This window comes from Sciurus carolinensis, chromosome 3, assembly GCF_902686445.1.
Source record: "Sciurus carolinensis chromosome 3, mSciCar1.2, whole genome shotgun sequence".
In the NCBI taxonomy this organism is placed as follows: Eukaryota; Metazoa; Chordata; class Mammalia; order Rodentia; family Sciuridae; genus Sciurus; species Sciurus carolinensis.
In genome coordinates this window covers 13,732,179-13,759,197 of record NC_062215.1, presented here as the reverse complement: position 1 = coordinate 13,759,197, position 27,019 = coordinate 13,732,179, and the positions used below count along the sequence as shown (strand labels likewise).

The 27,019-nt window shown below is 36.2% G+C and overlaps 1 protein-coding gene across 3 annotated transcripts; it reads right to left on the bottom strand.

The window, feature by feature from the left end:
* Positions 1-1,430: 1,430 nt before the first annotated feature.
* On the bottom strand, positions 1,431-26,818 carry Nol11 (nucleolar protein 11). Of its 3 annotated transcripts, none has more exons than XM_047547792.1 (18): positions 26,647-26,818; positions 24,535-24,648; positions 24,351-24,407; positions 23,139-23,287; positions 21,393-21,450; positions 19,901-20,045; positions 18,334-18,522; positions 12,782-12,858; positions 11,159-11,282; positions 9,676-9,764; positions 9,255-9,329; positions 7,950-8,134; positions 7,715-7,840; positions 6,966-7,196; positions 6,283-6,361; positions 5,693-5,785; positions 2,075-2,182; positions 1,431-1,835 (listed from the first exon to the last, which is right to left on the bottom strand). In XM_047547792.1, the coding sequence occupies exons 1-18, from the start codon at positions 26,785-26,787 to the stop codon at positions 1,719-1,721; spliced, it is 2,157 nt and encodes a 718-aa protein (XP_047403748.1). In that variant the 5' UTR covers positions 26,788-26,818; the 3' UTR covers positions 1,431-1,718. The 3 variants fall into 3 exon arrangements, with proteins under 3 accessions (XP_047403748.1, XP_047403749.1, XP_047403750.1); XM_047547793.1 differs by having other exon boundaries at positions 6,966-7,136; XM_047547794.1 differs by lacking the exons at positions 24,351-24,407; positions 24,535-24,648; positions 26,647-26,818 and adding an exon at positions 22,164-22,337 and having other exon boundaries at positions 23,139-23,278.
* Positions 26,819-27,019: the final 201 nt, after the last annotated feature.

Sequence of the window (27,019 nt, the reverse complement as noted above, 5' to 3'; positions counted from 1 at the left end):
GTTTCCATATCCTCCCAGCAGTGCATTCAAATTATTAATCTGTCAAAAGGATTAATCTACTGATTAGATCAGATCCTTCATTCTCCAGTGATTTCCCAAAGCCAAACCTCTGGACACTGCTGTGTTGGGGACCAAGTCTTCAACATATGAGCTTTTTGGGGGGGATATTCCAAAACCAAGCAGAAACAAATCTTTGATACAATTTAGGGTTATTAGAAAAAAAAAAAAAAAAAAAAAAAAAAAAGTCCAGATCCAGGTGCAATGGTGCATGCTTGTACTCCCAGGGTCTTGGAAGGCTGAGGAAAGAGAATTGCAAGCTCGAGGGCAGCCTCAGCAACTTAGTGAGACTCTCTCAAAATAAAAATAAAAAGGACTGAGAATGTAGCTCAGTGTTAAAGCATTCCTGGGATTTTCGTAGTACCAAAAAACAAAACAAAATAAAGCAACAAAAACACAAAAAGAAGACATTGCCGTATGCACATGCAAATGATTTACTTTCCAGAACATGAAACTACTGAAAACCCTCAGAATTATTAGTCTTTAGTTAGAGATGATCTATTATTATTATTATTATTTTGAAATTTTTTAGTTGTAGATGGACACAATATCTTTATTTTATTTATTTTTATGTGGTGCTGAAGACTGAACCCTGGGCCTTATGTGTGCTAAGTGAGCATTCTGTCACTGAACCACAACCCCAGCCTGAGATGATTATTGAATAAACATTTACTACATACCTGTTGTACACCTATGGTTTTGTGTTAAGTGTGCAGAAAAGGGTAAAACCACAGTCCTTCCTGCCTGGAAGAATTCTACCTATCAATCACAGTCTCTGTATGTCATTATAAAATCTTAATTTCTAAGTTTAGTATTTTACATCACAGGCAACCTAGAAATAATTTGTAAACAGTATTTAAAGGTGATTAAAATTTTCTACTAATTTAGGGCTGGGTTGTGGCTCAGTGGTAGAGCACTTGCCTAGCATGTGTGAGGCACTGGGTTTGATTCTCAACACTACATATAAATAAATGAATAAAATAGAGGTAAATCAACAATAAAAAAAAAGCAAATACTATAAAAAAGTTTCTACTAAATTAAAATGGTAGTCATTCTGTGAGTTCTGTTTTTGGAGGGACAGAGTGGGGACTGAACTTGAGGGTGCTTTATCACTGAATTTTTTATCCCAGTCCTTTTTATTTATTTTCATTTTGAGATGGGTCTTGCTAAATTGCCAAGGCTGCCTCAAACTCCCTTAGCTGTCAAGTCACTGGGATGATAGGTGTGCGCCACCATGCCTGGCACTGACCTCTTATGCCAAAAGCACAGATGCGCTGGGGCAGCTTGGGACTTTCATCATAAAGCTAACCTTCCTAGAATCACTGCTTCAATGGTGATTTTTTATTCAAAGAAAAACTATTCAAAACACAAAATAAGAAAATAGACTTTTATCAATACACAAATAAGTTTACTTAAAATCAGGTAAGCCACATATTTAAAAAACTTTCAGACCTTCTCCCAGCACTGTCCACAATCTAGAGTAGGCTCATGTGAAACCTGTAGTCCTGCCAAGGAGCAATATGTGATCGTCCAGATACTCACTGACACCTTTCTCTTGACACTGAGAGATGGTCACAAACAAAACCTTTCTTGCCTGGATGAACAGGAAGAGTTCACATAAAACAGCTTCATAAAATGCCTATGAAGGAAAACTGCTAATATCAGAAGAGTTCCAACACTTCAATTGAATATAATCCTCTATTATTCTTCTCTTGATTTAATTTCTGTAGCTCTCGAAAACTTACTTCGATCTTGTTGAGTTCGGAATAAACACATATCTAAAAAAAGAATAATTCAAGAGTAATTTTTATAATAATTTCTAGATAAATAAGCAAGTTTTCCATGATTACTTATGAATTCTCCATGAGTAAAAAAGTTTGTGTTGGGGGGGTGCTGGGGATTGAATCCAGGACCTTGAACATGTTATCCACACTCTAAGCTACTCCATGAACACATTTTAAGAATAAATTGTAATATAAGTACAAACAGAATTAGTACATATTAAAAAGTCACAAACCTGGGATTTCACAAACTTATAAAGATTTATCAGGAGCCTTTTTGCTTCTGGTATCATTACCACAACAGTAAAATTAGCATCCAGAAGTAGACATATCCAATCCATGATCTGAAGATAAATAGAAAAAGGAAATTTAAGATTATAAATTAAATTTTTTTTTTTTTTGCGGTGCTGGGGATTGAACCCAGGGCCTTGTGCTTGCAATGCACGAACTCTACCAACTGAGCTATATCCCCAGTCCTACAAATTTAATTTTAATTCATGTATCAAATTCATAATTGTATCAGTTACAATAAAAATAAGTTCTTATAAAAGTCTGACCATTTTGATTTGCAGATGAAAGAATTTGTGAGAAACATAAAAGGGCTTTAATTTATGCATTTAAACTTGCTACTATGTTGCAAGCGTAACTGGATCTTTTTCACAGGACTGCTGAGATAGGGTCTCACTAAGTTGCTGAGGTTGGCCTTGAAACTGATTTTCCTGCCTCAGACTCCCGAGTTTCTGGGATTACAGGCCCACACCACCACACCCAGTTAAGAATATAATTTTTTTTTTTTTTCTTTTGCAGGGTAAGAGAGAAAATGAGAGGAAAAGAGAAAGGAAAGAGAAAGGGTGCACGCTAGAGAGAGTGGAAAGCGAGGAGGAGGAAAAGCAAGTGTGTAGGAGAGAGAAGCAAGGAATATAAATTTTTGATAGGAAAGTTAGATTGATATTTTTTCCAAGGGGGAGTTAACACTAATCTTTTTTTTTAACTTTTTTTTTTTTAGTTGTTGATGGACTTTTATTTTATTCATTATTTATACGTGGTGCCGAGAATTGAACCCAATGCCTCGCACATGCTAGGCAAGTACTCTGCCACTGAGCCACAATCCCAGCCCCTGATCTTTTTTATTAAAACAAATTTAAGTTCACTTTTTTTTTTTTTTTTTTTTTTGGCAGTACTGGGGATTAGACCCAGGGTCCTGTACATGCTACACAAGTAGACTACACTGGGCTACATTTCCAGGCTTTAAGTTTACTTTAAGTAATTATCTGTAGTTACAAAAAAAAAAGGACCCATTTATCTTCATTTCTTACTTGTTTGTATTTTGTGGTACTAGGGATCAAACCAAGGACTTTCACAAGATAGGCAAGCACTCTACCACTGAGTTGTAGCCCAAACCCCTCAATTTCTATTTTGAAAGACACATTATGCCCCAAGGATAGGGTATTGTATATCACAGGTGAGTTACAATGAACTAAAATAAAGTTATTAATATACAGTTATAAAAATATTCTGTGGGGCTGGGGAGATAGCTCAGTTGGTACAGTGCTTACCTTGCATGCACAAGGCCCTGGGTTCTATCCCCAGCACCGCAAAAAAAAAAAAAAAAAAAAAAAAATTCTGTGTAGTTCTACATCCTCAAATGGTATAGTTAACACACAGAAATCACTCTCATAAAAAAGCATTAAGGAAACTGGTTATTCACTTGTGGAGGGGAAGCTGATCCCTACAAAACTCTTTACGATAAAATAAATACTATGTCAGGCGCAGTGGTGCAATACCTACAATTCCAGCAACTTAGGAGACTAAGGCAGGAGGACTGCAAGTTCAAAGCCAGCCTCAGCGATTTAGCAAGGCCCTAAGGATATAGCTTATGAAAGAGTGCTTGCCTCCCAGGACCACAAAAAAAAAAAAAAAAAAAAAAAAAAAAAGGGCTGGGGATGTAGTTCAGTGGTTGAGCACCCCTCGGTTCAATGCCTACTACCAAATACAAACAAACAAAGAAATAAATTAATTAATTAACTAAAACCATGAATGTATTAAGGATGACTATAATCTTACTGTGGGAAGGGCCTTAAACATCACATGAGCCTTAAAGAAGCTATTAAAGGAGCAGGGGTTGTGGCTCAGTGGTAACACACTTGCCTAGCACCTGTGAGGCACTGGGTTCAATCCTTAGCACTACATTAAAAAAAAAAAAATAAAGGCATTATGTCCATCTATAACAAATATGTATATATATATTTTTGATTCCTTGTACACAAATGTGGTACAATTTTTCACTTCTCTGTACACGATGTAATCACACCATTTATGTAATCATACATGTAAAGGGTAATGATGTTTGTCTCATTCCATTTTCTCCCCCCCCCCGCCTCCTCCCCACCCATTTCCCTTTACACAATCCAACATTCCTCCATTTTTCCCTTACCCTCTCCCTGCTTAAATTTATTTTTTTTAAAAAAAGAAGCTATTAAAGGAAAATCTTAGAACTTTTTAAAAAAATTTTCATTAGTTGTTGATGAAACTTTATTTATTTATTTGTATGTGGTGCTGAGAATTGGACCCAGTGCCTTGCACATGCTAGGCAAGCGCTCTACCACTGAGTCACAATCCCAGCACAGCAGAGTACTTTTTTAACAACATAAAAATAAAATAAAAATAAAAATAAATAAAAAATAAAAACTTTTCTATGTCAAAAACTCTGCTGAAAAGAATAAAAAGATAAATGACAGAGAAAAGAGGCTTATAATGTATCTGACAGGAAAAGGCTAATTACTTTAATATACAAAGAAAAAAAAGATTGGAAATGCAATAGAAAAATGAACAAAAAAGCTGACTTAGCAGGTTGTTAAAAAAGATTTATATTTCATAAAAAGGAATATAAATGGATAATAGAAATAATAGTGTACCTCTTCCATTATCAAAGAAATGAAAATTAAAATAAGGTAACATTTTATTAACTTTATGATGGGCAAAGAATAAAAAGTTTGACATATTAGGTATCAGTAAGAATGTGGAAACCAAAGCCTGGAACCTTGATGGCAGGAGTAGCAATATCACACTCTGCAAAGATAACTGGGCACTGACAAAATGAGAGAAAGATGTCTGTGTCTATTCCAAACATAAGAGAAAGTTCTTGGGCCAGGTTGAAGTTCAGTGGTAAGGTACCTGCCCAGCAAGCACAAGGACCTAAGTTTAATCCCTAGCACTGCAAAAATACATAAACAAATAATCAGAAGTATTTTAAAAATTATTTCTAGACATGAAGGAAACTATATATTGGCAGGATTGAACTCAGTGAATGTATCCCCAGTCCTTTTTATTTTTTATTTTGAGATAGGGTTTCAATAAGGTGTTAAGACTATCTCAAACTTGTGATCTTGCTGACTCAGCCTCCTGAGTTGTTTGGATTACAGGTGTATACTACCATGACCAGCACTAAGAAAATTATTGGCAAGTCTCATAAGTAAGAATCAGGAACTTAAGATGAATTTAGGGCTGGGGATACAGCTCAGATGGTCAGGGTAGAATGCTTGCCTTGCATGCACTAGGCCCTGAGTTCAATCCCCAGCACCACTGGAAAAGTAAAAATAAATAAATAAATGAATGAATGAATGAATGAATGAATGAATGAATGAATGAAGTTGTGTAATATAGAATTGTGACCTAATCTATTTACTAAATTAAGAGTTCCTATTCCAACTCCAGTGATCTGTATATACGACGAGGGAGGAGATTCACATGATCTCCCCAATTTCGGAGGAGACAAGGAAAAATCAGTTACTGATTTCCAGATGCTAAGACTGCATAAAATACAACCTGTCTGAAAAAGTAAAAAGTTTTCTGACCTGGCTTAAGGTTGGTGGGTGTATTCCAGGAAGAGTCATAGTAGCATTTTCACTACACTTCAAATAAAGGAAATACAAATATTGTAGAAATAGCTGGGTGGAAAGAAAAAAAGGCAAGTTATCATCTTGATAAAACAAATTTTCTATAGACATACTGGAAGAAATTCTCAGAGGCTGTCCAATCAAATCATATATCACACAAATAAGCTAGCTATCTGGGGACAAAGAAATGAATAAAATGTCACTGCCATCACTGAGGAACTCACGTGGTTTAGGACCAGTGGGTGATAAATTTATTCTGTTTATAAATAACAGGCAGAGAAAAGAGAATTCTTCTTTAAGCAATTCTTAGTGTCTACTGATTTATAACTTGGATGGCTTAATGTGGGCTTTGAGCGTGGCACAAATAAAATGCCAAGGTCTATCACCCAAAAATCACTCTATTCCCTAGGCACAATTCCTTCACCATGAAAGAACTTGACAATCTTTAGAATGTCTTAATAGCTGGTCAATAGCTGGTCAAAGTTAAGCAGAACAACTTAAGTCACAATTATTTGTTTATATTCTATGGGACTTGTATGAATACTTACAGTGGTATGCTGTGCAGGGATGTCCTTCAAGTGAGGCAGAAGAAATATTTCACTATATGCTGAATGAAGAATTGCATTTCTACTCAGGACTAAAGGAAAAAAATCTTACTTCAACAAATAAAGTTTACTCTAATGAGAATATAAGCAATTCCCTTCCTAAATTTATATGAAAATGTTACCTATCTAGAAAGAATTCATCACCAAATATTATCCTAGTCGAGAGATCATCTGGAATACTTAATTAATATAAATACTAGTTTTTAGAACGGATAGCTTCTAACTCAGTATGGTTTCTCATTCTTTCTCCCCCTCACTCCTCTCTTTTTTGCATACTGAGGATTGAACCTCAGGAAGCTCTATCCCCAGTCCTTTGTAAAATTTTTTACTTTGAGGGAGAGTCTCACTAAGTTGCTTAGGTTAGCCTCAAAATTGTGATCCTCTTGCCTCAGCCTCCCGAGTATCTGGGATTATAGGCATGACCATCTTGCTAGGCACAGCATATCTTTTAAATTAAGAAAACAGATTTAAGTTATTCAAATATAGCATTTAATATAATCCATTTTCAAGGGCAGACTCAAAAAATAAGTTATCTTAAGTTATGTAATTACTCCTTAGTTACTGCTTAGCATACGACTGTATCCCTAGAAAGAGATCATGCAAGGGAAAATTGTTTCAAAGGATACAACAGAGCTGCTCTTTTTGGTGTCACAGGGCATGAGGCACTCTCCTCCATTGCATTCTGAGGCTTTTCATTTACCTCTTGATTACAGTTACCGCAGTTACCATTTTCAGGATTGAAGCCATTTTGAAGAATTTCAGTTTGCTCTTCCATTTTCTCATCTTGTTTGGTATCACTATAATCAAAAACTGACTCCATATTGATATTAATTTCTTGAAGACTGTCATCACCAATGCTATGATGTTAATTGAAAGCAAGAGGTTAATTCTTATCATTACTTGAACATTTGGATGCAAATTCATTTTTTTTTTTTTTTTTTGGTACTGGGGGTTGAACCCACAAGTGCATTGTGACTGAACTACATCCTCAGTCCTTTTTATTTTTAAATTTGAGTTACGGTCTTACTAAGTTGTTTAGGGCTTCAATAAGTTGTTGAGGGTGGCCTTAAACTTGTGATCCTCCTGCCTCAGTCTCCCAAATCACTGAGATTACAGGTGTATGTCACCACAATGAGTTTTATTTTTTATTTTGAAACAAGGTCTCTCTAAGCAGCTTATGGCCTCACTAACTTGCTGAGACTGGCCTTGAACTCATGATCTTCCTATCTCAGCCTGACAAGTTGCTGGGATTACAGACATGTGTCATGGCACCTGGCTAGCAAATTCATTTTCTAAGTATTCCAACACTTAGAAATCAAATAATTTAAGAGATCAAAAATGTAGTGAAGGAAAAGACCACTAGATTCTAACTTACCTCAAGAAAATTTTTAAGCAAGCGCAGGTGACTAACTCAGGAATATCAGGAAACTGTTGCAGACAAAGCTGTAACATCTGTACATCTGTTTTTTCTAAGGCAATTTCCATTAAGCCAGGGCATAAGCTAAGAAAAAAAAATTGAAATAATTTTTATGTATTAAGAAAAATATCAACTATAAAAAACAAGGTCAAAAGAGTTATGCACATAAAGTTAGGTGTATATAAACACCTACCTGTAGGAAAGTGTGTGTGTTTGGATAAGCTGCATGAGACAGTTCCTGGGATAAAATGATGGTTCTGCTTTACATCTTCCCAGAAGTCCTGTTACAATGTCCCCAACTAGTGTATGAAAGTCAGGTGTCCATTTGACAGCCAAAAATTTACGTAGTTCTACTTCAATGTGTTTTTCTGAATCTTTCTGAAAGGGCAGAATTAAAAAGTTTGGTCTGGCACATTAATAAATGTCACTCTGAACTTAAAATTTCCTAGCACAACATTTTTCCAAGTCACTAACAGTATTCATGCATTCCTGTGAAAAGAATTGACACTACAATTTACTACAAAAAGCTGTACAGTAAAAAAATTCAAGAGTTTAGAAAGCTAAATCTTTACAAGCAAGGCTAAATAATAAATGATCAATAAAAGTTCAATGAGATAATTATGAGGCCAATACCAGAACACTGACCTAAAAAGATGATAGTAAAGAAGCTGTCAACCTTAATACAAAATGTAGCTATAGCTATAAAAAATGTTCATTAAAAAAAGGTAGAATGAATGGGTATGGCTGAGGCAGAAGAACTGCCAAGTTCAAAGCCAGTCTTAGCAACTTAGAGAGACTCTGTCTCAAAATAAAAAAAAAAAGGGGGTGGGAATGTGGCTCAGTGTTTATCCCTAGGTTCAATACCAGGTACCAAGAACAAAAACAAAAACACTCAAACATATTAGTACAGGCACCAACTTCCATAACAAGACACCTAAAACTCAAGAAATAAAAACATGAATCAGTAAGTGAGACAGCATCAAGTTAAGAACCTTCTTTACAGCAAAGGAAATAAGAATGTAAAGACAGACCTACAGAATGGGAGAAAATCTTAGCAAGCTACTCCTTCAACAGGGGATTAGTATCCAGAATATATAAAGAACTCAAAAACTTACCCTAAACAAACAAAACAACAACAACAATAACCCATCAATAAGTTAGCAAAAAAACTACACAGACATTTCTCAAAAGAAATATAAATGGCTGGCGAGTGTTGCACACGTGTAATCCTAGTGACTTGGGAGGCCAAGGGGCAGGAGAATCACAATACCACACAAGCATAAACAAACAAACAAACAAACAAACAAATAAATAAATGGTAGAATAAAGAGTAGATGCAATTTATTTTTATCCATCTGGGTTGATTTTTCCTATTTCCAGTATTTTTTCTTTCTTTTTTTTTTTTGGGTGCTGGGGATCGAACCCAGGGCCTTGTGCTTACAAGGCAAGCACTCTACCAACTGAGCTATCTCCCCAGCCCCCAGTATTTTTTCTTTACCTTTATGACTGATAGAAGTTGTTCAGATGCTGGAACTTCTGGCTGTAAACTCACTTCAACTTTTTTTCTCCTTAACTGGAATTAAGTAAACTGATTAGGATCTCAATCACACAGTGTCAAAAGTAAACTGTTACAGGGAAAGATGGTTTTATTTCAGCTTTGAAATAAAGTATGTGAAGGTTTTTAAGGTTTTTGTCCATTTTCACAGCTGGGCCTTAGCACCACAGACACGACAATAAAAACTGGTAGTCCCCCCACGTCATTTTTGGATGAAGGCTATGAGGATACTGGGTTCAAGCATCAAAGTGCACTCTCAGATCAAAGCTGTAAGGGTTGTATAGTTGTGAATCATTAAAATAATTTAGCCTTTATCTGTTTCCCAACATTTGCTTAACATTTCTTTTTTAACGACTAAACTTACAATTCTCCTTGATGGCTCTGAGTTCTGTGATCCAAGTCCATATCCCTGAGATGTTTCCCAGTTAACAAAATGGGGTATGGTGTGAGTGCCTAAGAAAACATAAAATATAATATTTCTATAATATTTTGACCTACAATTATTTACCCAACCAAAGAACAATAAACAATAACCATTCATGCAATTTAAGAGAGGTTTTTAGTCAGGCACAGTCGCCTATAATCCCAGTGACTCAGGAGGCTGAGGTGAGAGGATCGGAAGTTCAAAGTTGGCCTCTGCAACTCTGCAAGGCTTTAAGCAACTCAGTGAGACCTTGTCTCAAAATAAAAAATAAAGAGCTGGGGAGATAGTTCAGTTGGTAGAGTGCTTGCCTTATAAGCACAAGGTCCTGAGTTCAACCCCCAGCACTGCAAGCAAGCAATAAATAAATAAATAAATAAATAAATAAATAAATAAATGACTGGGGGTGTGGTTCAGTGGTTAACAGTCACTGAATTGAATCCCTGGTGCCCCCCTCAAAAAAAAAAAAAAAAAAAAAAGAGGGCTGGGGAGATAGCTCAGCTGGTAGAGTGCTTGCCTTGCAAGCACAAGGCCCTGAGTTCAATCCCCAGTACCGCAAAAAAAATAAATAAATAAAAATAAAAAAAAAAAAAAAGAAAGAAAGAAAGAAAGAGGTTTTAAAGTCCATGTAATTCTACTAACAACCTCAAATCAGTGAATTATAGTATACTTAAAGGACAGATGCCCATACTCGCAACATTAAACTATCAGTTGAGGCTGACAGTAAACAAGGGAGTAATGGTAGTACTAATTTTGCTGTGAGGAATCTTTCAACTTCCCATAGCCTGTGAAAGTCAGAAAAACACTGGCATTAAAAAGTGTATCAGGATCATGAGTTCAAAGCCAGACTCAGAATTTAGCAAGGCCCTAGGCAACTTAGGGAGACGCCGTCTCTGAATAAAATATTAAAAAAAAAAAAAAAAAAAAAGGGTTGGGGATGTAGCTCAGTGGTTTAAGTGCTCCTGGGTTCATTCCCCAGTGCTGAAAGAATGTATCTCCAGTCTGTAGCAGCACTTGCAATGTGGACTATTCCCACAGTAGTTGCCTTGGTCAAGGAAGTTTCAAATTTCAACATTAAGAATAGGCAGGGGTCTGGGGATATAGCTCAGTTGGTAGAATGCTTATCTTCCAAACACAAGGCCCTGGGTTCAAACCCCAGCACTGAGAAACAGGAATAAAAAAAAAAAAGAACAGGCTATGTGGGCTGGGAATGGAGCTCAGTGGTGGAGCACTGGTCTAGTATGTTTGAGACCATGGGTTCAATAACCAGGTACCATCTACACATATAAAAAGAATAAACTAAGTCAATAAGAGGTTATGGGCATCTATATATGAAACTGAGAGTTTTAAAATACCTTTATTAATAAAATGTGTACACACACACACACACACACACACACACACACACACACATGTAAGTTTCTACCTGGATCTTGACTATGCTTGAGTTTTCCAAGAGCACCAGCTAATGATGACACTTCACACTTGTATGGAATCACAGTTAGAACTTTTCCATGCAGCATGAACAAATTTTCACCATAATACCACAGCTGCAAAAACAATAATCAAAACTATGTGCAAATTTCTCTCTAATATCTAACTCAATAAAGTCTTACATCTTATTACACTATCTTACTATATAAGCTATCTCAATATAACAATAAACAAGGCAAACTCAAGAAACTTTCAAAAAGAATATCCTATGTATACCTTATTAGTTGGAGTAAGGTCAAGGGTAAATAAAGCATAACTAAATGGCATTTTTAAATCAGAAAAATCTGACCAATATATACATTTAAAATAACTGGGCTGGGTATGAGGCTCTGTCTCTAAAATTCTAGCAACTTGGGAAGCTGAGGTAGCACTGCAAGTTGGAGACCACCCTCAGCAACTTAGTAAAACCATTTCAAAATAATAAGGGTTGGGGATATAGCTCGGAAGTAGAGTGCCCCAGGTTCAATCCCCTGTACTGGAAAATAAATAAATAATGGATTGTTCAAAATTAAGTCACTATTACATATTTACTAATATGATAATTTCCAAGGTTATTGTAACACAAAGTGTAATAATGTCATAAATGAAACATGCAGAATTGAACACTCTTTATATCTTATGACTTCAATTTTAAGATCATAAAAATAAGACAGGTACACGAACAAAAAGCTTATAGACAGAAATCAAACAAGTTTGTTAAGAGTGGTGAAATTGTGAGTAGTTAATTTTGTTGAAATCATTTGTTTACATACAAATTAATGCTGAGAAACCTAATTTCTTTTTTTAAATTTTTTTTTTAGTTGTCAATGGATCTTTTATTTTATTTATTTATATATATGTGGTGCTGAGGATTGAACCCAGGGCCTCACACATCCCAGGCAAGCACTCTACCACTGAGCCACAACTCCAGTCCCATAAGAAACCTAATTTCTTTGTCCTATAAAATTATCAATAACATCTTATTGCTCTGACATTTTGTTTGCATGTATAAACAATATTCATCAGTGTTGGTAGGTACAAAAAGCACAACCAAGTACAAAATAGACAAGGACTTTGTTTTAGGAAGTTTGGTCAACTGTAATTATTTAATTAGTTCCATGGTAATATTTACCATATAACCTAAAAGATGAATTTCTTAGGAAAATAATACCTTTGGGGTGTAGTTCAAAATAAACTAAAAAGACCAATTAAAGAGCAGCTAAAAACAGCAGTTATTTTATTAACTAGCTAATTCTTCTCCCTTGATTTAGTAGTAGCTACAATTGAGTCTTTTTTAAAAATGATGACACAGGGGCTGGGGATATAGCTCAGCTAGTAGAGTGCTTGCCTCACATGCACAAGGATGTGGGTTCAATCCCCAGCACCCAAAAAAAAAAAAAAAAAAAGAAAAAGATGAAACATACAGAAACTATTAAAACAATAGCCAAATAAAATGTACTCTTTCGGGTAAAAAAGAATTTAATTATATTTAGCTCTAAAGAGATTTCTTCCCTTCCAGAATATTTATCAGTTACAAAAATAAGTAAATTTGAAAAAGTCCTTGTGAAAAACTTACTTGACCACTGCTCCCTTGTGGTAACTCTTTTGAAGTCTGCAGTGTTTGAAATTTTATGTTCCATATGGAGAGGCAGTCTATAAAATAAGACACACAAGCTCAGATGTAGTCATAGTATAAATAGAGGATATACTGGGGTGGGGAAAGGAGTCATAGGTAAATATACAAGTTTGTTTTATTAAGTACAAAAATGGGTAATAAAGAAATGAGACGCATGGCAAGAAGTGGACCAGAAAGATGAGCTCTGAAGAAGGGAGGTCTTAATGGTTGGTTATAAATCTGTAATTAAAAAAAAAAAAAAAAAAAAAAACAGCCCGGAGTGGTAGTGTATGCCTGTAAACCCAGCAGCTTGGGAGGCTGAGGCAAGAGGCTTATGAGTTCAAAGCCAATCTCAGCAACTCAACAAAGCCCTAAACAAAAAAATAAAGGGTTGGGGATGTGGCTCAGTGGTTAAGTGCCCCTGGGTTCAATCTCTAGTACCAAAGAAACAAAATAAGCAAAAAATACACCCAACAAAGAGAAGACCAGGACCAGATGGCTTCACTGATGAATTTTATCAAACATATAAAGAATTACCACCAAACTCTCAAAATATAAAAGAGAAGGGAACACTTCCTCACTCATCACATGAAGCTTATATTACCCTGAAACCAAAGTGAGAAAAAGACACCACACACACAAAAAAATCTATAGATCAATATCCCTTATGAGTTCGGATACAAAAAATTTTCAACAAAATACCAACAATATGAATTTGAAAACATGTTAAAATTCATGACCAAGTGAGCTTTATTCTAGGGATGCAAGGTTTGTTCAACAAGAAAATCAACCAGGGTAGCATACCACATTAATAGAACAAAGAAAAAAAGTCATTCGATCATCTCAGCTGGCACAAAAAAAGCATTCGACAATTCAATACTCTTTCATGATAAAAACACTCAGAAAACTAGAAATATAAAGGGAGTTGCTCAATGAGAAAAAGGGTATCTGTGAAATATCTATGGCTATCATCATACTCAATGGTCAAAGACTGAAAACTTTTTTATTTATTTATTTATTTATTTTAAGACTTTCTAAGATATGGAACGAGACAAGGATTCCCATTTGCCTACGCTACTCAATACTGTACTGGAAGTTCCATGGATTAATCAGGCAAGGAAAGAAAAAAAATGTATCCAAATTTAAAATGAAGTAAACTTATTATTATTTATATTTACAGCTGATGTGACTCTGTATAGAGAAAATGCCAAAGACTATGCCCAGGTATATACAAAGACTATCATTAATAAATGCAGTTAGAAAATTTTAGGGTAGAAGATCAACACACAAAATTCAGTTGTGTTTCTACAGAAGAGAAGTAAAAAAATCTAAAAATGAAATTAACAAAAAAATTTCAAGGGGCTGGGAATGTAAAACACATGCTTAATTAGCTTAAAGTTTGAGTCATAGGGAAACCAAAAAAATAGAAAAGGATGAAAAACATTTCCATTGACATTAGCATCCAAAATAATAAATTTAGCTAAGGAGGTAAAAGCTAAGGAAAACACAGATGGACAGACATCCTGTGCTCATGAATTGGAAGACTTAATATTGCTAAGATAAGACTGCATGAAGCAATCACAGATTCAGTGCAATACCTATCAAAATTATAATTGTTTCTTTTTGCAGATATGGAAAAGCCAAGTCAGGTGTAATCCATAGTCCCAACGACTTGAGAAGTTGAGGAAGAATCACAAACTTGAGGCCAGCCTGGGCAACTTAGTGAGACAATTTCTCAAAATGAAAACAAAAAAGTCTGGGGATGTAGCTCAGCAGTACAGCATTAGCCTAGTGAGCATGAAATCATAGGTTCAATCCCAAGTATGGCAAAAGAGAAAGAAAGAAATGGGAAAGCCAATCCTCAAACTCATAAGGAACTGCAAGCCAAACAATCCTGAAAGGAAAAAGAAAAAGAAAAAGAAAAAAAAAAAAAAAAAAAGCCAAAATAATCCTAAAAAAGAATAAAGTTGGAGGACTCATATTTCCTGATCTTAAAATTTACTATAAAGTTGCATTGCATAATCTAAACAGTATGAAATAGAATAGTCACCTACGGCCAAATGATTTTTCAACAAGGATTTCAAGACCATTCAAAATGATGCTGGGACAACTGATTAACCTCATGCAAAGGAATGAGATTGGACTCTCAGTTCATACTGTACACAAAAATTAACTGAAAATGGATTAATAACCATAAGAGCTAAAATCATAAAACTCAGAAGAAAACATGGGATAAATCTTCATGACTCTGGATTTGGTAATGTAGAAATAACACCAAAATCCCATGGAACAAAAGAAAAATATAGATAAGTTGGACTTCAACAAAATTAAAAATCTTATCTTCAGAATGGGAAAAAAAGTATCTGGAAATCACATGTCTTGATAAGGGCCATAATATATAAAGAACTCTTACAAATGAACAAAAAGACAAATTACCTGATTAAGAAACAGAAAAAGGACTTAAATAGGCATTTCTCCAAAAAAGATATAAATGGCCAACAAGCATATGTGAAAAAAAATGGGAAATGCAGATCAAAACCATAAGGAAGTAGTACTGTATAACCACTATGATGATAACAGAAAATATGAAAAATAGCAAACACTGCTGAACATGTGGAGAAATTGGAAAGAACCCTTGTACAATATTAGTGGGAATGTAAAATAATTCAACCATTATGGAATTCAGTGGTTCTTCAAAAAGTTAAACACTGAATTACCATATGATCCAGCAATTCCATTGTTAGGTATATATCCCAAAGAATTAAAAATTGGTACTCAAACAAATATACATGTACATACATGTTCATTCTATTATCACAATAATCCAAAGGTGGAAATAGCTAAAATATCCATCAATGGATGAGTAAACAATGGTATACACATGCAACATAACATTGTTTTGCCAAAAAATGAAAGGAAGAAACGTCAAAAGAAAAAAAAAAAAAAAAAAAAAAGAGAGAGAGAGAAAAAAAAGAAATACTGATACATACAACAATGTAGATGACACTGGAAAACATAATGCTAAGTGAAAGATGTCAGACACAAAAGGTACTGAATGATCCTAGAATGGGGAGCAACTGCTTAATGGGTATATGTGTGTATGTGTGTTTTTTTGTTTTTTTGATTTTTTTTTTTTTTTTTTTTTTTTTTTTGCATGTACTAGGAATTAAATCCAGTGACACCAAGTTACATCTACAGCCCTTTTTACTTTTGGGAAAGGGTCTCTCTAATTGCCCAGGTTGGCTTCAAATTTGTGATCCTCCTGCCTCAATTTCCTGAGCAGCTCAGACTGCAGGCATGTAGCAATGTGCCTGCCAGTCAGGTTTCTTTTTAGGGTGATAAAAATTTCTTAAAACTAACAGAGATGGTAGTTGTACAACACGAGAAGAACCATAAAAGCAAAATCAGTCTACTAAATAACATTGAATTGTTCACTGCAAAATGGTTATTTTATATTATGTGACTTTTACCTCAACTACCATAAAAAAGGGTGAATGATTAATATGCAGCTAGAAGAATAAATGCACTGCAGAATATCCATTCAATTAAATATTATACAGCTGTTTAAGGAGGAGAAAAAAAGCAAGGAAGCTAAAATAAGTGGAGACATGGGGACCTACCTAGTAGGCGAATAAAGTATACGACAGTATATATGGCATGTTACCATTTGTCCAAAAAAGGAAAATAGTAGTATTAGCTTGTACATATACAAGAAAGAAAAGCAGCAGCAACAACAACAACAAAAAATCCCTCCAAACCTCTAGAAAGCGACACAGAAAACTAGTATTAATGACTGCTTTTTAGTATGGAGATTCCTCAGAAAGCTTGGAATGGAACCACCATTTGACCCAGCTATCTCACTCCTTGGCCTATACCCAAAGGACTTAAAATCAGCATACTACAGAGATACAGCCACATCAATGTTCATTGCTGCTCAATTCACCATAGCCAGATTGTGGAACCAACCTAGATGCCCTTCAGTTGATGAATGGATAAAGAAACTGGCATATATATACAATGGAATATTACTCCGCAATGAAGAATGATAAAATTATGGCATTTGCAGGCAAATGGATGAAATTGGAAAATATCATGCTAAATGAGATAAGCCAAACTCAAAAAACTAAAGGACGAATGATCTCGCTGATAAGCGGATGAGGACATATAATGGGGGGTGGGAGGAGTTAGCGTTAGGGTTAGGGTTAGGTTTAGGGTTAGGGATAAGGAGGGTGGTAAGAATGGAGGAAAGAAGGACTGTATAGAGGGAAAAGAGGGGTGGGAGGGGTGGGGGAGAAGGGAAAAAAATAATGAATCAAACATCATTGCCCTATGTAAATTTATGATTACACAAATGGTATGCCTTGACTCCATGTACAAATAGAGAAACAACATGTATCCCATTTGTATACAATAAAAAAAAAAATGCTTTTTGGAGGAGGAGGGTGGGGGAGGTGGGTAGAGCAAGATTAAGAAAGAAGAGGGAGAGCACAGAAAGAAACACAGATAAGCTGGTTAATATTCAGGACTTGAGTGGTAGGGAACATGGCATAACAGAATTAACTTGCTTGAGTTAAATCCTAGTTCTAGTACTTAGTTACTAAACACCTCAATTTCCTTATCTGTAACATTGATAACTACTTTCTCTCACAGGGTTTTTGGAGAAATAAATGATAAAAATAATGAGAGAGTACATACAAAATTTTCAGCAGATGATAGTTTTGCTATAACAAGTAGCTCCTATTAAATCAGTTTTATTTTTCATTCTTTTTTTGTTTTTGCAGTGCTGGGGATTGAACTCGAACAGGCTAGGCTCAACCACTAAGCTACACACCCAGTCCTGTAGCTCCCGTCTTAATAATAAAGGAAACACAAGAACAAAGTACACAGGTGAGGATGGCCTGAATATAGAAGAGTATTCTTGTCCAGAAATTACAAGACAAGGCAGGAAAAAGTACATAGGGTATACATTATGGAGAGACCCAAATTCTGAGTTTTAGAGTACAGGCTGGGAGTCCCCCAGGCTTGTACAGACAAGAAGCAACTGTGTTATTCATGATAGAGGGATAGAAGACTGGAGGGCGAAGAGGTGACAGCCCTGCTTAGAAGTCCCAGAGGTCAAAAGCATACCAGTAAACCCCAGATGTACACTGCCTAAGTCCAGTGGATTTCCATGCTGTGAAGTGTCACTAAGAATTCAATCTGCTAATGCAAAGCTTTCCAGGATTTCTAATGCTATAGGCTGATGGATCGTCATTTTACTTCTTTAAGACATCATAGACATAAGCAAGGGAGTAATACAAACAAGTGTTTTAGAAAGATTAATCAATGATGAATGAAATCAAAGGCTTATTCAAGAATTAGAAAGTTACACAAATAACTTGAGTGAGTATGGTGATAAAGAGAATGAATTAGGGTGGTAATAAAGAAATTTAAAAAGAACAGGAAGACTAAAAGCTATAATAAATTTGAAGGAAAAAGGTAAAGGACTTCTTAACTGATTGAAGTTTAGTTACCCTTAGAAGTTGGCATTGGAGGTCCCAGGACTGCTATGTGATCTTGATCCAGGACAGTGAGTGCGACACCAGTCCGAGAACTACCAGACACAACAGCTTTAAGCAACTGTGATCTAACTACCCTCTGATTTTTTTCTGTGTCACTTGGATATACTGGTATCAAGCTTTCATATATACATCCATCAGAGCCTGTTGGAAAAAAGTATTAGTGGTTCATTAGTGGGTAAAGGATGTTTCTTCATCTATTATAGTTAAATGTAGTGGGTTGTTTCTAACATTTTAACAATCTGATAAATAATCCAATCGGAAAAAGAAACAACAATCACATCACTCTGTGCTTTCCCTTAAAGAATATACTACAACTTCCAAATGGGGAGAGGGTTATAGTAATAAAAATCACAGTAAAAATGAAGAAATAAAAACTGAAAATATATGTAATAATTTAAACACATGTTATAATAATTGGGAGAGGTCTACCAGCACTAAAGGCAATCTACTCAATAGAGATATCCCTGATTAGAAAAAAAATTTTTTTTTGTTTTGTCCTAGGAAATAAACCCAGTGCTTCACCATCAAGAGATTAATTACACCAGGCACGGTGGCACATGCGTATAATCCCAGTGGCTCCGGAGGCTGAGGCAAGAGGATCACAAGTTCAAAGACAGCCTCAGCAAGTTACTGAGGCCCTAAGCTATTCAGTGAGACTTTGCCTCAAACCAAAAAGTAAAAAAGGCTGGGAATACGGCTCAATGGTGAAGCATTCCTGGTTTCAATCCCAGACACACACACACACACACACACACACACACACACACACATACACACACACACACACACATATTAATTTTAATATGGATGTTTCTGAAATATTGCTCTCCCCAGCACCATTACCTTTTCAAAACAACTTGAAAAGAAGCCATAAAGGACTTGAGGAGAGAATACCACAAAAGGTTTTTCTGTTTTTACCCTAGAGGCATAAAACTATGGTTATACGTCAAACCATTACATAGAGGTAAATTCCGAGGTATTAAAAAATCTTTAAAAAAGAAAAAAAAAAAAAAAAAATCGACAAAAAGCAAGAGACATAGGCCAAAGTTTCTCTGTTAAGTCTCCTTTTGATCCACCTGTCTCAGCCATTGTTCAAAGAAAGGCACACTGAATTTAATGGCTGGAAAAGAGTAATAGACCATTCAATGCCACACAGATTATATGGTCCCCTAATTTCTCTATCAAAGAACCTGGGCCTTATTGTAAGAATAAAAGGAGGCTTTCCTTTTATTATAGATATTATACCATTATACATTGCTTATGGTAAATTTTAAGGCATAAAAGTTACAGAAAAAATGTTTGAAAACTGCTCTACCTGAAGTATTTCAATACCCCCTCAGAACACAGCACCAACTGATCTAATGCATGGGCAAATTCAGCCACGTACAAAACAAAAAGACATAATGCTTTGAAGCATGAAAAGGAAAGTGCTATAAAAGAAAATTGCAAAATTGAAAACTATACACTAACCTATTCTGTCCTTCTATTTACAATTGTTGCAAGTTTAAGGAAAACTCACTTATTGACATCAAAGAGATGAATTTCCGATCCACGTATGCAGTAAAATTCGGTGTAATACATTTTTCTTCTTTTCCAAGTGAAAGTGTGTATTTGCTTAAGTTTTGTGAGTTGAACATTTGTACATAAGCAAAATAACTTCCATGCTGCAATGAAAGGGTAATTTTAATTTATAAATATTCCTATTTCAACCAACTATATTTAAATGTTAAAACTAGGATTTGTGGGCTGGGCTGTAGCTCAGTGGTAGAAGCGCTTGCTTTGTACATGTGAGGCACTTTTGGGTTAGATCCTCAGCACCACATTAAAAAAATAAAGATATTTTGTCCATCTACAACTAAAAAAAAATATACATATATATTAAAAAAAATAGAAGTTATTGCTCCATTTTTTGGGGTGGGGTACTGGAGATTGAACCCAGGGATGGTTCATCACTGAGTTGCATCCCCCCAGTCCTTTTTGGTTTTGAGACAGGGTCTCAATAAGTTGCTGAAGTTGGCTTTGAACTTTCAATAATCTTGCTTCAGCCTCCTGAGTTGCTGGAATTATAGGTGCTCACCACGATGTCTGGCTGTTGCTCCATTCTAATGACTTTAATGAGTACTTAAAAACTTCCTGTCCTGTTAAATTAATTATAGTAAGATAGTATAGTAAATAAGTATAGAAATAATTGTAACTAGTATACTTTTTTTTGGTACTGGAGATATAACCAAGCAGAGTTCTACCACTGAGCTCTATCCCCAGTACACTTTTTAGTGTTTTCACTGTAGTATGCTGATTTTAAGTCCTTTGGGTATAAATCGAGGAGTGGGATAGCTGGGTCAAATGGTGGGTCCATTCCAAGTTTTCTGAGGAATCTACATACTGGTTTCCAGAGTGGCTGCACCAATTTGCAACTCCACCAGCAATGTATGAGATAGAGGAACCAACCTAGATGCCCTTCGATTGACAAATAGATAAAGAAACTGTGGTATATATGCACAATGGAATATTACTCATCCATAAAGAAGAATAAAATTATGACATTTGCTGATAAATGGATGAAGTTGGAGAATATCATGCTAAGTGAAATTGGCCAAGCCCCAAAAACCAAAGGCCGAATGTTTTCTCTGATAAGTACATGACAATATATAGTGAGGGGGGTTGGGGGGGGAAGAGAACAATGAAGGAAATTTGGATGGTGAAGAGGAAATGGGGTGGGAGGGCGTGGGGGACAGAAAGATAATAGAATGAAATAGTATTATCCTATGTATATGTTTGATTACATAAATCGTGTGAATCTACATTGTGTACAACCATAGAAATGAAAAGTTGTACCCCATTTGTGTACAATGAATTGAAATGCAGTCTGTAAAAATAAAAAAGTTTTAATAAAAAAATAAATAAAATATTTAAGTCTTCTTAGAAAATCACTAACATATCATTTTAGTTTCAAAATACAGATGACTTTAAAAATTTCACACAATGGACAAGAAACTAAAGAGGTCACTTACTTTTTCAGTAATAAAAATTAAAGCAGGATGCCTAAATACCATGAAAAACTTTGTCCACCTAAAAAAAATTACAAAATGAAATAATCAGTTGAAACATATTATGCATAAAATTTAAGAAAATATCTATTATTAATTATCTTTGGAGCCAAAAAGGCACCAAAGAACACTTAATGCAATGTTTCAAAATATCACAGGCCATGAATAGGCATTTCTGTCAATTGCATCTCTGGTTTAAATGCAGGTTGAACTTCTCAGATGACAATCTTTTTTTTTGTACTGGGGATTATACCCAGGGCCACTCTGAGCTACATCCCCAGCCTCTTTAAAAAAATTTTTTTATGTTAAGACAGGGTCTCATCAAGTTGCTTAGGGACTCTTAAGTAGCTGAGGCTGGAACTTCAGATCCTCCTACTTCAGCCTCCTCAGTTGCTGGGTGATAGGTGTGATGCTACACCTAGCCCTCAGGTGACAATGTGAATTGTAAAGTTTCAAAAGAGAGATGACAGTATGCAGGGCTTCCCAAACCTAAATCAACTTCCCCCATCCCCTTTTCTTCAGAATTACTTTTGGGACTAGTGTTCTGAGGAAAACATTTGGATGTCATCTGCCTTCTTCAAGTAACAGAGGGAACTAAGTTGCAGGGAGGCTAAATATGGCTCATAACTAAAGCAGGCTAGGTAGTTTTTTGGCACCCAAAGATTTTCCCCAAATACAGATGCTCACACCTCAGAGGCATGCAGTCTAAAATCAAGCTAGTCATTGTCCACTTACTAAGAAAAAGTCTTTGCTTTGAGTAGAAATTTAGTTTCCACCAGGTGGACCTGGAAAGGCAGCAAGTCAACTGAACAGGAAATGTGATGAAATAATGAGGATCAGAGAGATGTGAAATCAAGAAATGTCCTTCTATCACTTGGGCGAGTCATATTTCCAGTTTTATTCCAGAATCTGGGAAAGCAGAGGTCTTAAAGCACTATCATGTGTGCATGTATGAATATGTAGCAACAAATTCCATCATTACATATAACAATAATGCACCAATAAAAAAATGAAAACTAAAAGATTCAAAAGAGAATAAATAAATGAATAAATAAAATTAAATTAAAAAAAAAAAAAAACAAAACAAAGAATACTATCATGACTTCACTTAACAAGCTGTACCTTCCTCCAGAGGAAAAGGTGGTTACCTGGCAGTCAGGGAATATGAAACAAAAAGATTTTGGTCTTTGGGATTATTCATTTCAAGTTCAAATAACTGACTATCCAAGTTCTCTGTCATTAGAACTGGAAGCATATGACTATGGTTTCCTCAATCATCTATATTACCCTAGAGGATTTTGGGGATTTTAGTTTAGTCAGTGTCTTACAAATGGTTTTTAATTAGGTTTTTGTTTTTTGGGTTTTTTTTTTGTGGTGCTAGGGACCAAACCCAGGGCTTAGTGCATACTAGGTAAATGCTCTACCAATGAGCTCTAACCACAGCCTTAGTTTACTTTTATTATGTATATAACCAAATATACTTTTTGAACATGGCAAAGAGTTAATAAAAAAATGCTTGGGCTGGGGCTGGGGCTCAGCGGTAGAGCACCTGCCTAGCATGTGTGAGGCGCTAGGTTCAACCCTCGCACCACATAAAAATAAACAAATAAAATAAAGTTAGTGTGTCCATTACAACTAAAAATATTTTTAAAAAATGCTTAGTACATTTTCGCTTTGGTAAAAAATTCACTTATAAATATTGTAACTTACTTAATCACTTCTTCATCAGAGATTACAGTTTCAATTTTCTGTTGGGGCTCTGCAAGCAAGGCCTCTAAACCACGAACGGCACCTTCTTTGAACTGCACTACTGGTTCTGTCCCTTGTATTGAGTGTATCCTATATACCTCAGCTGACAACTAGAAAAACATTAAGAATATTTCAATTTTTATTCTTAGACAATTTACACCTGATATACTAGGATAAAACATTATTTTTAAGCTACTGGTTTTCATTTTGATTTAATTTTGTTATATGAGTATGTATAATTCTAATATCAAGTCTACTCAAACATATAATCAGAACTTCTGTTCTTAATCTTTCTACCCTGTCCCCTTCTCTACTCCATATGTAACCATTTTTATTTGTTTTTGGCTTAACCACTGTGAATATGGGAGGTTGGGCTAAAATCTGAGCTCCTAAAACCACAGGTGAAAGGAGATACAAATAACACCACTAATACAGTTCTGGTGTTAAAGACTGATGCTCCAATTATGACTACAGCCTGAAACCCCAAGAAAAGAACTTAATACCCATATGTGGGGTTAAAAAAACCCACTGAGCAAAATTCAGGATTATTTTACTGCAAAGTAAACAGAAAAATTAGAGTCAAGTCAGAGGATAGCACAACTAGCAGGACAGAAGTTTTAAGGGTCTAGGCAACAAAAGCATTACATCTTAATTAGCCCTATTGAAAGTCACTCTAAAAATGTGTCAATCATATTTAGATTAAACATTTAGAACTGGAAGGAAGTTTTGAGATCAACCTCATTTGAGAGCCTCCTCATTTTATCAGTAAGAAATCTTAATTTAACATACTTTAAGTCATTGGTAGGTAAGATATATCTAGTCATGGTTTTTTTACATGTCACTCTTAAAGGTCTATTCTATATATTCTAAGAAAGGGCAAAGCAAGTATTTGTTCTCATGAAAGACATACCCAAATATCCAGACTCATGGATAATCATTCATGAATTAAATTTTCAATCTCATGGGATAATAAGGTTTATATTTTCTAGCCTATTAACATAAGAATTGGAGTATGTTATCAAGACATATTTTATAAGATAACTAAAATGAAAACTGATTATAACCTTAGGCTCACTTTCCCAGAGGCATTAATATAAATAACATATACTATATTATGAAGATTCAGTGTCACCAATAAGCTAAGTAAATATTTAGGAAAATCCAAAGACTTACTGTAGCTTTAAACACTTTATCCAGGTTTACATCTTCATTATTCCAAATTCTCAAAACCTTAAATAAAAGCATACAATTAAAAAGTATCCTATTCTCTTTTTACACATAATATAATAACCACAAATATTAATGTATCAATATTTGGCTTGTGTTGTATATATAATATGCAAGTTTTTAAACTCACCTTGTTATCATGTACAACAATATACTCTCCAGTTTGAAAGTTGCACACAGCAGGACATGTTATAATTTGACCTTGTTTCACTGACCAGCTCCCCAAGGGTTTCTGATCTGAAACCTAATGAAAGTAAGATAAAACACTATTCAAGAAGTTAATTTCCAGACATTAAAAGCAATTAGACTTACAATAAAAGAAGTCTTTTTTTTTTTTTGGGTGCTGGGGATCAAACCCAAGGCCTTGTGCTTGCAAGGCAAGCACTCTACCGACTGAGCTATCTCCCCAACCCCTAAAAGAAGTCATTGTAATGACAACATTTAACAAATTTCTTAAGATAAAAAAAATAAGAAGTCACAGACAAATACTGTAGGATTTCACTCATCTGAAGTATCTAATGTAGCCCAAATTGATAAAGACAGAGGAATGAAGGTTGCCAGGGGCTGGTGCAGTGGGGAGAGGAATAAAACTACTATTTATTATTTAATGGGTGCAGAGTTTCAGTTTTGTCTTTGTGGACTGAACCCAGGGACACTTTTTCCACTGAGCTACATCCCCAGTCCTTTTTATTTTTTATTTTGAGACAGGGTCTCACTTTGCTTAGGGCCTCACTCAATTGCTCAGGTTGACCCTGAACTTTCAATCCTCCTGTCTCAGCTTCCCAAATGGGGGAAAATTACAAGCCTGTGTCATTCTGCCCAGACAGATGATAAATTCTATATATATATATATATATATTTTTTTAAATAGTTGTTAATGGACCTGTATTTTATTTATTCATATGTGGTGCTGAGACTTGAACCCAGTGCCTCACACATGCTAGGCAAGTGCTCTGCCACTGAGCCACAACCCCAACCCCAATTTTAAGTCTTTTACCACAATTAAAAATTAAATGAAAACATAAAAACAACTACTTTACTAAAGTGAAAAATCAAGTACATTAACACTGTTAATTAACACTAGTACCTTTAAAAAATTGATTTCATTCTGGGTCTGAACAGGGACGTTAAATTTAGCAGGGATAACTAGAATCGAGTCCATTCAATTCCAACCAGTCAGTATTATTCCCATTACAAATCCACTGGACAGCCGAGGTAAAGACCAATAGAGTCACCAGATGAGTCTCAACCAACAGTACAGAGAATTGTTGGCACCTCGTCTCCCAAACTTTGTTTTTTTTTTTTTGTTTTTTTTTTTTTTTTTTTTTGGCGGTGCTGGGGATCGAACCCAGGGCCTTGTGCTTGAAGGCAAGCACTCTACCGACTGAGCTATCTCCCCAGCCCCCTCGTCTCCCAAACTTTGAAGTAGGTGGCTAAGTTTTAAATGACAGGGAAAACTATGTTCAGCAGCCTACATAAAAATAACTACTTTCGGGCTGGGGAGATAGCTCAGTTGGTAGAGTGCTTGCCTGACAAGCACAAGGCCCAGGGTTCAATCCCCAGCACCGCAAAAAAAAAAAAAAAAAAAAAAAAAGAAACACAAAAACTACTTTCTACGGACCACCAAAACCAAGGTTAAGAGTGCTGAGAATCAGGGGGAAAAAAGGTGGCGGGACGTGCGATTTCCTGGGACTCATCTCTAGGATTAGTAGCGTGAACCAGTTGCCCCCATACAAATGACGCGAAATCAAGTTTCTGACCAGGCTACCAAAAAACCTCGGCCTCTCCAATGGCCAAAAGAACCCCTCCTTCCCAACGAATGGGGGCTGAAGTGGACAGAGGACTAATCCATGTTCCCAGCCTGCCAATGTCCTGCTTTGAAGCCCAATCTCCACTGGACCCCTCTGCGGGCAGCAGGGTGACAGACTCCCCGGGAGAGACTCTTAGCAGGGACATCTCCGGGAGACTCCAAGGGAAAACAGGTTCCTTTTCCTTTCGCAGTGTCTCCCACGTGCATTGAGACGCTCTGCCACTCACAACTCGGAAATATGCCTTTCTCTACAAAAAAATAAACAATCCAGCCCGATTCTGACCTCGTTCAGCGTCCCAGACAGAGACCAAGACAGGCCTGGTCTCTGCTAAGGCGCCTCCCAATCTTTTTCTGAAGCTGAGAAACCCGAGTTTAAGGCTCCTTGCTCAGAAAGGGGAGAGACAGCAGCCGGGGCGCTCCTTCCGCCCTTACCTTATAGAGGATGACGGTCCTGCTGCTGTCCGTCACCAGAAACTGGTCTGTTTTGTCGCTCGGCTCCACACCTAGGACTCCGTCAGGCCCGGCGCCCAGGGCTACCGCAGACAACGTGAATTCTTCTTCCAGGGCTGCCATTTTGGCCAGACCTAAGAACAGCGGCGCATCTCTCCCGGCAGGCCTCGCGCTTTCTCTCGCGACAACGAAAGTGGCTAAAGGGGCGGGCGCTCGTCACGGCTCCCGCAGCCTGCGACCCCTAGCGGGCCAAACCCGCGCTCGGAGCCGAAGGACGCCGGTGGGCGGGGCCTGGGCTTCGTGCCAGGGCCACGCCCCCAGGGGCACGCCTCTTCGAGTCCCGGATGTGCTCTAG

Bases quoted from the DNA above. Each gene is read 5' to 3' on its own strand.
- Nol11 (XM_047547792.1), bottom strand. From the start codon at position 26,787: ATGGCAGCCCTGGAAGAAGAATTCACGTTGTCTGCGGTAGCCCTGGGC. The intron at 6,362-6,965 runs GTATCCTTTGAA...AGTCCTGAGTAG, and splicing joins CCAAAAAGAGCAGCTCTGTT to AAATGCAATTCTTCATTCAG. The intron at 2,183-5,692 runs GTCAGAAAACTT...ATTTATCTTCAG, and splicing joins ACCCACCAACCTTAAGCCAG to ATCATGGATTGGATATGTCT.